Source organism: Camponotus floridanus, unplaced genomic scaffold (genome assembly GCF_003227725.1).
Source record: "Camponotus floridanus strain SB8 unplaced genomic scaffold, Cflo_v7.5 scaffold153, whole genome shotgun sequence".
Taxonomy (NCBI): domain Eukaryota; kingdom Metazoa; phylum Arthropoda; class Insecta; order Hymenoptera; family Formicidae; genus Camponotus; species Camponotus floridanus.
This window is the reverse complement of record NW_020229274.1, coordinates 217,260-230,416: the sequence shown is the minus strand read 5'-3', so window position 1 is coordinate 230,416 and position 13,157 is coordinate 217,260. Positions and strand designations below refer to the sequence as shown.

The 13,157-nt window shown below is 29.6% G+C and overlaps 2 protein-coding genes across 3 annotated transcripts; one reads left to right on the top strand and one right to left on the bottom strand.

Moving 5' to 3' along the window:
* Positions 1–3,213: 3,213 nt before the first annotated feature.
* LOC105253092 (general transcription factor IIH subunit 4) lies at positions 3,214–8,855 on the top strand. Its single transcript, XM_011260886.3, has 7 exons — positions 3,214–3,814; positions 4,777–4,901; positions 5,485–5,690; positions 7,481–7,654; positions 8,144–8,230; positions 8,321–8,536; positions 8,647–8,855. The coding sequence occupies exons 1-7, from the start codon at positions 3,301–3,303 to the stop codon at positions 8,726–8,728; spliced, it is 1,404 nt and encodes a 467-aa protein (XP_011259188.1). The 5' UTR covers positions 3,214–3,300; the 3' UTR covers positions 8,729–8,855.
* A 921-nt stretch (positions 8,856–9,776) lies between these two features.
* On the bottom strand, positions 9,777–11,546 carry LOC105253093 (cyclin-C). Of its 2 annotated transcripts, XM_011260888.3 has the most exons (5): positions 11,262–11,546; positions 11,077–11,183; positions 10,471–10,677; positions 10,138–10,389; positions 9,777–10,053 (listed from the first exon to the last, which is right to left on the bottom strand). In XM_011260888.3, the coding sequence occupies exons 1-5, from the start codon at positions 11,291–11,293 to the stop codon at positions 9,851–9,853; spliced, it is 801 nt and encodes a 266-aa protein (XP_011259190.1). In that variant the 5' UTR covers positions 11,294–11,546; the 3' UTR covers positions 9,777–9,850. The 2 variants fall into 2 exon arrangements, with proteins under 2 accessions (XP_011259190.1, XP_025262567.1); XM_025406782.1 differs by lacking the exon at positions 11,077–11,183 and having other exon boundaries at positions 11,371–11,543.
* Between the last annotated feature and the right edge of the window lie 1,611 nt (positions 11,547–13,157).

Here is a 13,157-nt window from a genome sequence, read left to right as displayed (position 1 = left end):
AGAGAGAAGCTGCTGGAATTGAGTCCGAATGAGAGTTCGGATGACAAGATGTCGTGGTTCTGCGGTTTAGCCTGTTTACCGCAACAATTTTGAAAGGGCTGACAATATTGCTTAGGATTTGCTGGTCAGTAAATTCAAGCGGAACATCTCTAATAATGCCTTTCCTGGAGGTGCGGAGGCAACGGGACTCACGCTAATCTAGCACCCCGAATCGTGAGAGGCAAGGGAACTCACGCTAATCTAGCACCCCAAAGGGAACATAGTCCTATTACGTCCACGTCGTTGTTCCTGGGTAGCACAAAAAATAGGAAGTTAGCGCACTTAACATGTGGGATAATAACTCTGACCTTAACACAACCTTCAGAATCGAGTCGAAGGTCAAAGTAATAATTGGTACCAGGACATAATCCTCTCCATCCCATGCAACTTTTGTCGGAAATATTTGGCTGTTTTTAAACTTTGAACACCTATTTTTCAACATTTTTAACAAATATGGCCTTTATCTGACCTAGCCGTGACCTTGAAAGATTCAAAAATATTTCTTTTCAGCGTAAAATTTCTCGCTCTTTTCAAATCCGGGAAAAGAACATGTTTCCGTTTACACCTCCTGTTTTTAACCTCTAAATATCCGTTTTTCAACATTTTTGGAAAATTTGATCTTTATTTGACCTTGCTGTGACCTTGAATGAATCGGAAATGGACATTTTAAGAGTGAAATTTCCCGCCCTTTTCAAATCCGGGGTCAAAAGTAGGTGTTCCCATTTAAAAAAATCACTTTGACCTTGAAATGACCTTGAAAATGAGGTTCAAGGTCATGGCCATTGATACCATTAGTTGACCCCCTTTGCCCCCTACAACTTTTGTCTAAAACATTTTGTTGTATCTCACCAACATTCCGAGATATTTTCCATTATAGATTAAAATGGTCCACCCTGTATATATATATATATATATATATATATATATATATATATATATATATAATTTGTTTTATTTTTCAGAAAATAAAAAAAATAAAAGAGGAGGCGGGAAGGCCCGTGCCCGCTGGTATGCTCAGCGCGACAGGGGCATGGCTGGCGATCGAGGAGGCGACCGAGGCCGAGGAGGCGGTTGGGTCCGAAAAGGCGGCTGGGCCCGAGAAGGCGGCTGGGTCCGAGGAGGCGATCGAGACCGAAGAGGTTCTACAATTTAAAAATTCTAATACATATATTATCGGTCGGTCATTACAGAATTAAGAACAGTCAGAAAACTCAGTGAAAGCGATCAATCCATTGTATGGTCATTTATAAAGTACTATAAAAAATCTAATGCGTATATATCAATTTTAAGCTCGAGTTTCAATGTAATTACGGTCTTGGTCTGTTGTTTCATCTTCGAACTTATCCCTCGTTGTTTGGCAAGGAAAGTTGATGATGTTCAGATCCTTGATAATAATTATTAAATAGAGTACTACATTCGATTACTCGGGCACAGATACAGTAAAATCATAAAACGTAAAAAATTAGAATATGTAATTTTAACGTACCAAAAAACGTAAACGCAGATATATTTATTATAACAAAGTTAATACGTATCGAGGCTAATGAACAATAAGCTCGCATAGGTCGCTCTATTGTCTTATATACACAGGAACGAATGTTATTTATTAATGTGTTTTTTAGATAACTTGTATATAGCTGTAACGTATATCTCGTTTAAATTCTCAGTATCCGTCTGTTGCAAATTGATTGCAGTATCTTACTTTTTAATATGTATCATTTCTGAAACAAGCCGTTTGTAATAGAAGTTTTCTTTGTCAAGAATCCTAACATTATCCCAATCAAAGGCATGATTATAATCCAAGCAATAGTCCGCTATGACAAACTGTCCCTTCGTTTTCATGTTAAGATTTCTACAATGTTCCGAGATTCTTGTTTTTAAATTACGTTTCGTTTGCCTAATGTACATTTGCCTCACAATCTAAACAATTGATTCCATAAACAACATTATTATTGTCTAATTTTGGTATAGGGTCTTTATGTGTTTTTATAAAAATGTAGAAGTACTACATGGGAGGTCTATGCCTCAATGGGCGGAAACCAAAGTTACCAATGAGATATTAGCAAAAGAGACAGACATAGGCCTCTCATGTAGTATCTCTCTCTTTATAGCGGGCGCTCGCCTGTCTATCGCAATGCTCAGTCGGGGATTACCTGATTAGACACAGTACGATTAGACGATTAGACAATTATATCGACCGATGCCTAGGGTAACCAGCACGATCAAGCACGATTAACCAATCAAAGTCAGTTGTGTCTAATTGTACTGTGTCTAATCGGAGGTGTTTCGCTCAGTCCAGTGTATATGTCGATATGGTGATGTGAGTATATAATGAGAGTTTCTTATAGAAGAATTGAAGATACATAAAGAGAAAAAGTAAGTAATAAATAACATAAATAATAACACATAATAATATATAATGTATAACATATCAAATATTATAACACATAATTATTAATACATACAATACATATAAATTATTTTACTTCTAACTTCTAAATAATGTTAATAAAATATACATTTAATTTTAATAAGCTAAACCATGCCTTATTGTTGTGTCACCAAGTGTTTCAATTCCTCCTTAATATTATGTAATATTTTGTTATATCTATTTGTTTTGCTATGTATTCCCAAGTAGCAAGATGACGTCTTCAGACGTCTTAATGACGTACAATGACGTCATTAAAACATTATTAAGATGTCATTTGACGTCACTCTGCTACCTTGGTATGATCACATTTTACATTTAGAAAAAATAAAATACGAAATAAATCTTGTTCTTTAATGTTTTACTTTTATTCTAGAATTTTTTATTTTCTTTTCATTATTTTATTTATTTATATTACTTTATTTATATTAATGATGTTTTATTGTTCTTTGAATACATGTGCGTTCCTGCTGCATTTTGATTCGTTCCGCCATTTTGAGGGGCTTGCGAGCTGAATCAATGGCCACATTCAGCGGACTCAACTGCTAAGTAGCAATCGAATATGATTGGTTTCTACTTTCAGGTCCGATCAATCAGCGTCGAATTACATCGGAAAATCTAGTAATGTTGCCCAATTGTTGAGTCCGCTGAATGCGGCCAATCAAAAGATGTCTATGAACTATCCAGACTCTGTATTCTAGGTACACTACCGCAATCGAGCCTGCAACTCGTAGTGTGATTACGGCTTTATGCATCTTGATGCATTTTGTGTGTAAAAGCCCTTCTCTAGAAGATCAAGCTTTTACTTTGAAATTAGAATTTATTTGTAAAATATGTCTAATACACTAGGCGGTAAAAACTTATTACGGCCGAATAGTTTACAGTGTAAAAATCTACACGAGTATTTAAAATCACGTTCTTCTGATATTTTGAATAAATTGTATCATAAACCACCTATATGTTTGGCCGTGTTCCGCGAGTTGCCTATAATTGCCAAACATTATGTTATGAGATTGCTGTTTGTTGAACAACCAGTGCCACAGGCGGTTATAGCATCATGGTGTTCAAAACTATATTTCGAGGAACATCAGAAAGTAGTGCAAGTTTTAAATGATCTATATGTATGGAAAGAAGCATCTATACCTGGTGGGTTACCAGGTTGGATTCTGAACAATATCTTTAAGAAAAATTTAAAAATTGTACTGCTGGGAGGTGGTAAACCTTGGACTATGTCTAATCAGCTGGAAACCGATAGTAAACCGCGAGATGTGGCTTTCTTAGATTCTTACGCATTAGAAAGATGGGAATGTGTTTTACATTATATGGTCGGTTCTCAACAGCAAGAGGGTAAAATTTCTTTCATAAATCTTTCTAAATATATCAAATAAATAAAATACATAATGTATTGTACAAATAATAATGGTTATTTATGTTGGAAATGGAATTAATGATGGAAATTTTGATTTCTATTGCAGGAAATTTTTTTATCTAAAGATATTATCTTATGTGCAAGATATAGATATTTTTATAAAACTGATTTTGTTTCAATCATATTAATCATAATGTTGATAAAAAAATCTTGATAAATAAATCTAAATTTATTAAAATTCATTTTTTTATATAGGAAAAATCTTGAAATCTTATAATGATATTTATCTAAGCTATATATATATTGTAACATACACTACCGCTCAAAAGTATTTGGCCACCATGCATCGAGAGATGTGTTTTCTGTTCAAATGACAGCAGATAACTGACGCAAATCTATATCCATTAAATTCTAAAATATCAAATAAAAAAGTTCCATGAAACACTCCTTTGTATTAAAAACTTAAAAATATTCATTCTAGGAAAAACCATAAATACCTTATTTGGCTTTGTAGCTGTTTGTTAGTAAACATGAAGTGATATTTATAATATAGCTATTGAGAACGACTTTCCGTTAGTGCATAAACAATAAACATCGATGAAAGGCAATAGACAATTTCGTTTTCGAGTTTTCTATTAAATTAAGGATGGCCAAATACTTTTGAGCGGTAGTGTATATATATATATAATGTAAAAGAGATATATGTAATCATGTTTTAAATATCTTGTTTTTACTTTAAATCTTTAAATTGTGTTTGCTTGAAATATCTTATTGAAATAATTTAATGTTTCTGAATTAATTTTATATTTATGCTTTATATATGTATATATACATAATTATGCTTTTGATACATATTATATTTTATATTAATACAGAAAAATTGTAAATATTTAAACAAAATGGAATTATATAAATATATTTAAATCTTTTTACGAAATAGGTATATCTGCTGATGCTGTACGAATCCTTTTACATGCTGGTTTAATGAAAAGAGATGAAGCTGATGGAAGTCCAATTATAACACAAGCAGGTTTTCAATTTCTTCTTTTAGATACAGCTTCACAGGTGATTATTAATTTTTATTCATTTATATATACATGGTGTCCCGAAACTCATAATCAATCTTTCAAAGACAGATTCCTGAGATCATGTGAAGACGATTTTTCCTCAACGAAAATGTCGAGGCACTAATAATTTTCGAATTATAAGTGATTGAAAATAAGGGGTTTTTTGTAAACTAAGCTTTGTAGAAATAAAATATTAACAAAACCACATTCTTCAATTAATTTTAAATAGAGTTTACTTTAGTTAAGTTTTAATTTAAGGTTTAATTGCAAAAATATATGATGACAAAAATTGGGAACATGCAAAAAATGATGGCCTTTATCGACATTTTCGCTGAGGAAAAATCGTCTCCAAATGATCCCAGGAATATGTCTTTAAAAGATTGATTATGAGTATTGGGACACCCTGTGTATATATATATATATATATATATATATATATATATGTATATAATTTTGAAATACATTGTAAAATCTATTTTTCTATAATATAATAATATTAATCAGCTGAAAATTACTTACAAATTACTTACAAACATTACTTACAAGTATTTAATTTATATATTGCAAATATTTCATTTAAGGTATGGTACTTTATTCTGCAATATCTTGACACAATTGAAGCACGTGGTCTTGATTTAGTAGAGTGCCTCACCTTCCTATTTCAATTAAATTTTTCTACTCTTGGTAAAGATTATAGTACTGAAGGCATGTCCGAAGGGCTCTTGACATTTTTACAGCATTTGAGAGAATTTGGACTTGTATATCAACGAAAACGTAAAGCAGGAAGGTAAATATATATTTGCTTTGACAGAAATGTTTTGTTGACATTATAATAAATTTATTGAAAATAAAAATAATAATTATTAAGTATATTTCAATAAAACATAATTAAATACTATGAATTTTGAAAAAAATTAATGAATTTCCTTAAAAACGAATTTATTAAAATGTTAATGAAATTTAATGAAAAAGGATCTCACAACTAATTTTAGTATAGATTAGTTTTAGATTTAATATATTTTTACATATAATTTTATTATTTCCATATATTTTCACAGAATGTATATATATATATATATATATATATATATATATATATCGGGTGTAACTGAAAAAGCCCGGAACAAATAACGTTATTCCTGATTAAAAATCAAGTCGAAAAATCCTGAACCATTTTTTTCTATAATGCTTAATAAAGCGGTAATTATTGAGTAAAGTTGCGCCAATAAGCACTGACCTTTAGCCTCCTTGTCGAAATTTTTTTTAAGGAAACGTTTTTGATGGAAGAAATATGATTTTTAATGCAAACTAAAGTTTTTTACATTATTATAACACATAAGAATATTGCACGATAGCGGCATAATATAGCGCCGTAGCGCTTACGCACACTATCAGGCGCGCAGCTCACTGACGCCCGTCTAAAGTTCACTGCGCCCGTCTAAAGGTCTGTGCTTATTGGCGCAACTTTACTTAATAATTACCGCTTTATTAAGCATTATAGAAAAAATGGTTCAGGACTTTTCGACTTAGTTTTCCACGAAGTATATCGCTATATAAATAGTGGGCGCCAATTAAGTGACACTCTGTATATACACCGTAGCCCATTTTAATCGACGCACCTGAATATCTCCGTTGGTAAGCCAAATACAAAAAAATTGTTCAGACAAAAGTTGTATGGTTTCAAGGGGGACATAAGATGGTGTCATTAGTTTAATCTTGAAGAGCCACCTGAAGGTCACGTGAAGGTCAGCTCCAACTTTTTAAATGGGACACCCTATATGCTTTTGCATATTCTTGTAGCTCATCTCAAGATCTTTCCAAAACACTACAATTATGTTAGTTTTCATTAAATACTTTCCAAGTTATGAGGCTTGAAATCATTTTTTAATTTTACATAAACCGTAAAATATCTTGTAAAATATTCATTTTTCGATTATTTTACCTTAATACTTTTATGTACAAAATAATGAGAAGAATCAATTGATGTAAAGAAAACACATAATTGTTTCGAACAAAAAAATGTAATTTGCAATTAACAATTACATTTTTTTGTTCGAAACAATTATGTGTTTTCTTTACACCAATTGATTCTTCTCATTATTTTGTATATAAAAGTATTAAGGTAAAATAATCGAAAACTGAATATTTTACAAGATATTTTACGGTTTATGTAAAATTAAAAAATGATTTCAAGCCTCATAACTTGGAAAGTATTTAATGAAAACTAACATAATTGTAGTGTTTTAGAAAGCTCTTGAGATGAGCTACAAGAATATGCAAAAGCATATAGGGTGTCCCATTTAAAAAGTTGGAGCTGACCTTCACGTGACCTTCAGGTGGCTCTTCAAGATTAAACTAATGACACCATCTTATGTCCCCCTTGAAACCATACAACTTTTGTCTGAACAATTTTTTTGTATTCGGCTTACCAACGGAGATATTCAGGTGCGTCGATTAAAATGGGCCACGGTGTATACACACATATACCTAACCTAATATATACATATAACCTAACCTAACCTACATAAAGTAATTCAAAGTTATTGAAAATTTCATTAATTAAATGTTTATTGCAAGATTTTATCCTACTCGATTAGCATTAAACATTGCTACTGGCGAAAATAAACCATTAGCCAAAGATACCGATAAGGAAGGATATATAGTTGTAGAAACAAATTATCGAGTATATGCTTATACAAACTCCAACTTACAAGTCGCATTACTTGGACTTTTCTGTGAAATGTTATATAGGTATGTGTATTACATACGCGCGCGCGCGCGTACACACACACACACACATAAATTTTTGGACATAAAACTTAAAATTATTATTTTTATTAACAAGCATTTAAATATCTATTATTATATTTGTTTTTTAGATTATTCAGGAATTTTAAATTATTTTTTGTACAATATGTTAAAATTTTATTCATATGTTGCATGTAGATTTATGGCAAGTTAAGAGTTTATTATGATTTTTTTAATTAAAAAAATTTATTTTTTGAAGAGTGCCATTATACATACACATATCCAAATGATTAATAATGATGCAATAAAATCGTGAAAATAGCCATTAAGAAATTAAAAAATTGTGTTTCATTCACAATATGTACATTATACTTTTTTCTAAAACTCTCTATACAAATAGAGATACATATAATACATATAAGCACACAATAATACACATAATATATATACAATATATATAAAACTCTAAAGTTCTGTATATTTTTTATATAGATTTCCAAATGTAGTTGTATCAATATTAACAAGAGATTCTATAAGACAAGCATTGAAGAGTGGAATAACTGCTTCTCAAATAGTAGGGTAGGTATGATTTCTCGATACATCAATTTTACAACATTATCTAACATAAATAATTAAATATTTTCTAAATTGCTTTATGTATATCAATAGTTATTTGCAACAACATGTACATAGTAAAATGATAGAAAGAGGACCACCTATATTACCACCTACTATTGTAGATCAAATTAAACTGTGGGAAAATGAAAGAAATAGATTTTTATTTAGTGAAGGTGTTTTATACAGTCAATTTCTTTCACAAACTGATTTTGAGGTTCTTAGAGATCATGCACTTTCTACAGGAGTATTAATTTGGCAAAGTGAAAGGTAATTATTATTTTAAGGTCCGAATATTTTATTAAAATATAAATAGTTTATTATCTTACAAAATTTTATGATAAATATCACAATTGAGACACTATATTTTTATCTTGTAGGAAGAGAACCATGGTAGTCACCAAAACTGGTCATGATGATGTAAAGAAATTTTGGAAGCGATATTCAAAAGGTTCAAGTTAATATTTGTATTAATCTAGTTTTGTGTGTGTGTGTGTGCATTTTATATACATTATTGTGTTTCTTAAGTAGCACTACTATAAAAAAAAAGTATTTTCTGAAAAAAGTGCGTAGAAAAAACTACAAAATAAATTATTTTCTCGCTATAATAAATTGAGAATATAACTTTTTCTAATCAAAGTTTTTTTTTTTCAAATCAGATTAAATTTTGATATTTGAATTATCATATAACGAATTAATAAAGTAAATTTTTATATGTATATTTATATTATATATATATGACACAACATGTGTATATTCCTATTAAAATTTATACAACAAAAAATTATTTAAAGTAATTTAATTTTTATTTATTATAATAAAAAACTTATTGCAATTTTGTATATTATGATAAATGAATTTTTCATATTTGCAAGAATTTAATAGTTATTTTAACATATTTGTAGAACATTTAGCAAGCAGATAACTTAATGGCAATATTATGCTGTTTTTAGTTCCAATATTTTATTCAATAAATCTTAAATTTGTTCTTTTCACTATATTTTTTCCACACTTCATACAGATTAATTATATATCATGCAATTTTTTGAATTTTTTTCATACCAAATTTCCTTGATAAATTTAATACATTTCATCTTTAATATAATGTGCGAAATTAATACTTATGGAAAAATAAATTCATGTATTCACAGTATCAACATTCAATATTATTGATATTGAAATTATATATGTTAAATTATAAATTCATAAACTATTGTGTATGTATCAGATATCCAAAAAAATTTAAACTATAATCAGATATAATATTTTTGTGACTCTTGCACTGTATTGAACATTGAAGATAAAATATAAGTATATTAAGTAAAGCACTATAATTTGTCACATAGTTTAAAATAATTTTATATAAGATAAAAAAGTGTCACCTGCAGATATATAAATGTAGGACAATATTCGTTGTCAATTCTTTTCATCTCTGATTAATATATATGAGAAAGATACACACACATGCACATATATATATATATATATATATATATATAAAATTTATTTATTTATTTTTTTTATTAAAATATTCATGGTGTATTAACAAGAATCCCAAAGGTTTGGCGAACAGGAAATTTGATGTCAACGTTGTGGTGCTGCTTTTGGTTTTGGCATTTTAGCCAGTAAACTTTGAATCTCATTCTTCTCATCATATCTTTTCCACAATTCATAGAGATTAATTATATATCGTGCTATTTCTTGAATCTTTTCCATATCTGCATTTAATTCTGCAAACCACGATTTAAGGTCTTTCTGCAATATCACACAAGCTATTTGCAAACAACCTATAAAAAATATAAATTGTTAAATATAAATAAAATTCTTTTCTGTAATATACTAAATTGTAAAGTAAAAATAATATTGCTCACCAATAGCTATTTGGTAAGGTGGATATAATAAACATACATCTGTTCTTAAACTGTCATTAATAATACGCCATGCAAGAGTAAGTAATTGATCATCTGGTCCCACATCCTGAATTAATGTTAACAAGGGACGGTATGGTTGATATACTATTAAACAGCAATCCAAATGTTCCAAAAGATAAAATTCACATTCTAAAATATGATTTGTACGATATGGGAATTCTTGCGTATATGCATAATTAAACTTGTTTTTAACTAAAAAAGGAATAGACAATTAAATAGCTTCATTAATATATTAATCAATAAATTATAAGCAGATATATCCATAGAACTTACCTACAGTTCCCATTGTTGTTATTAATCTAGTATTAGAAATTACTCCAAACTCTTCTACTTTTGATGCCAAAAAGACTGCTGTAGGAGCTAATAATAGTGGATCTATACATTTTAAGCTATTGCGAGCATAAAATCTTTTAAAATAAACTGTTGCAGTAGCTATCACTTGTTGCCTCAATTTTAATTGTTCACCTAGCATCTGTATCACTAATAAAAGATGAATATATATAATTATGTATATATAGATCATATCATATATAATTATAGAATATAATTACGGTAAAACATGCTATAAATTTACACAGTATATTTATATATACACACATATTCTGCTATATGTAAGTATTAGAATTATTCAATCTTTAATAGAAATATATAAAAGAGATGGTTCCTTGCTAAGTAAAATTACTATTTATAAATTATTGTATGAAAATCTGTTAAAATTTTTAACATGAAATTTATATTTTGACTAATATTAAATTGTAATACAGATCTAAAAATTTAAAAATTTATCAAAATTATAAAAATATAAATACAAATAATACGAGTTACTTCTTTATTTAATAAGTATCCCGCTACATTTTGCAATTTATTATTTCAACTTACTGTTAGAGAAAAAGATGAATATTTTTTGATATTCTTCCTCTGTTAATATTGATAAATCATGTTGACGTTCTCTAACTAAATCTTGTTTATCTAGTAACCACTGCTGGCTATTAAAGATAAAAAATATAATGAAAACTACATTCTGTAAAAATGCATTGTATATAATAATGCAAGAATCAACTTACTGATGTGAACTTTGCCAAAAATTACCGGCCATTTTATAAATATATGTATATATAAATTTTATAAATTATTCACTTCTATAAAAATTTTGATGCATTGAATGATATTAACTGTTAGAAGTCCTAAGTCTTGTTTTGGATATAATAATTATTTTCATATTTTTCACTGACTATCTTGAATATTCTTAGGCCCGTTCCAACAGTGGCCAATTAGCTCAAGGGTTGACAGGAGTGACGTGCGAACTCCGAACTGATGTTGGAGACCTCATGCGGTGACAATGCGAAACTCCGGATTCAGGGTTGCCAATCTGAGAAATAAATTCTCAGTTATTATGTAGAGGTGTACACTCCGCGACAACGATTCGTTCCGCGATCCCTCTCACGGAGCAAGGGGAGCATAACCCCTAACCAATCAGCCACTGCCACGCTGCCAGCTGATTGGTCACTTCTACGCTCCCCTTGTCCCGCGAGAGAGGAGCCTCGGAACGAATCGTTGTCGCGCAGTGTACGTCCATTAGTGCGTTCGAAAATATGTTTGGTTGGTGTTGGAAAAAAAGATAAAGTTGGCAGTATTGAAAACTCCCAGTGCTGCGTTTCTCCCACTGAGATCATTAGGATTAAAAAAATTTGTTACTTGAGATATTAAAAGAGGTAAATAAGTAGTTAAATATATTTTATAATAATATGTTTAATAACATCACATATATTATTATTAATACGAACGTGTGTTTTATATTAATAATGCTATAATTATAATAAAGTGACATAATTTACCTAAAATGTGATTTAAATTCAATATTTGTATATCTGGTAACAACATTTTTCAAATAATCTGTTATTTTTGGTACTATTTTCCTTTCATCTTTATTGTTATTATCTCTATTTTCGAATAAAATATTTTGTAATTTTTCATTATTATCATCACTATCTAAAGAAGAACTACTCGAAGATTCAAAAATGATATTTTCGAGTAAAATATATTGTTCCATAATAATAATTAGTGTAATTGCAACACTTTCATATATTGTACATACAGCACAATACAATCCTAATGATCCCAGTGGGAGAAACGAAACGCAGCACTGGGAGTTTTCAATACTGCTTTATCTTTTTTCCCAATACCGACCAAACATATTTTCGAACGCACTACATATATGTACAAACACTATTATGGTGCGGTCCCATGATACGGAACGTATGCGCAATGCGGAATTGGCGGAACGCTCGTGATTGGTTTAACCTGTTTTATGTCTGTTCCGCCGATTTCTATCCGCAAGTTTCTATTTTATACACATTTTGTGCGGAACTTCGAAATTGTGTGTATGATGAAAAATGTCGAAACAGCAGATATCCGTAAAAATATTATTAAAAAATATTTTAAATAAGAGTGTAACAAGGAATGGTCCAACTAATGCTAATAATGCGTCAAATAATTGAGGTGCCATTCTAAAATAATCCATATATTTTTCTGTGTCTTCGATCAGCATTTCCTTTACAAGATTCTCACTTGCTCCTTGTTGGAATCTTCTTTCTAAGCTGAATATAGATCGCATCCAATATTTTCGTCATTTTTTAATATTTTCATTTTTTTTACAATTATATACAATGAATATAATTTTATAATCTTACGGCGTAATTCATTCTTTTTAAATATACACCAACTTTGTTTTAATTTACTTAACAATCCACAAATAATAATAAACAATTTTTCAGAATCCATATTCAATATTAAGTTGTTGTCAGTTTTGAAAGTTATATATGAAATTCATGAATTTTTTGACATATATGTGTGAATCCGATCCGCATAAATTTGTATTTCCTATGTCCCATGCAGCGGAAAATACGGAAGCGTAATTTGCGCGAGCCAATAATGTACGCTGTTCCGATATAGACAACAAA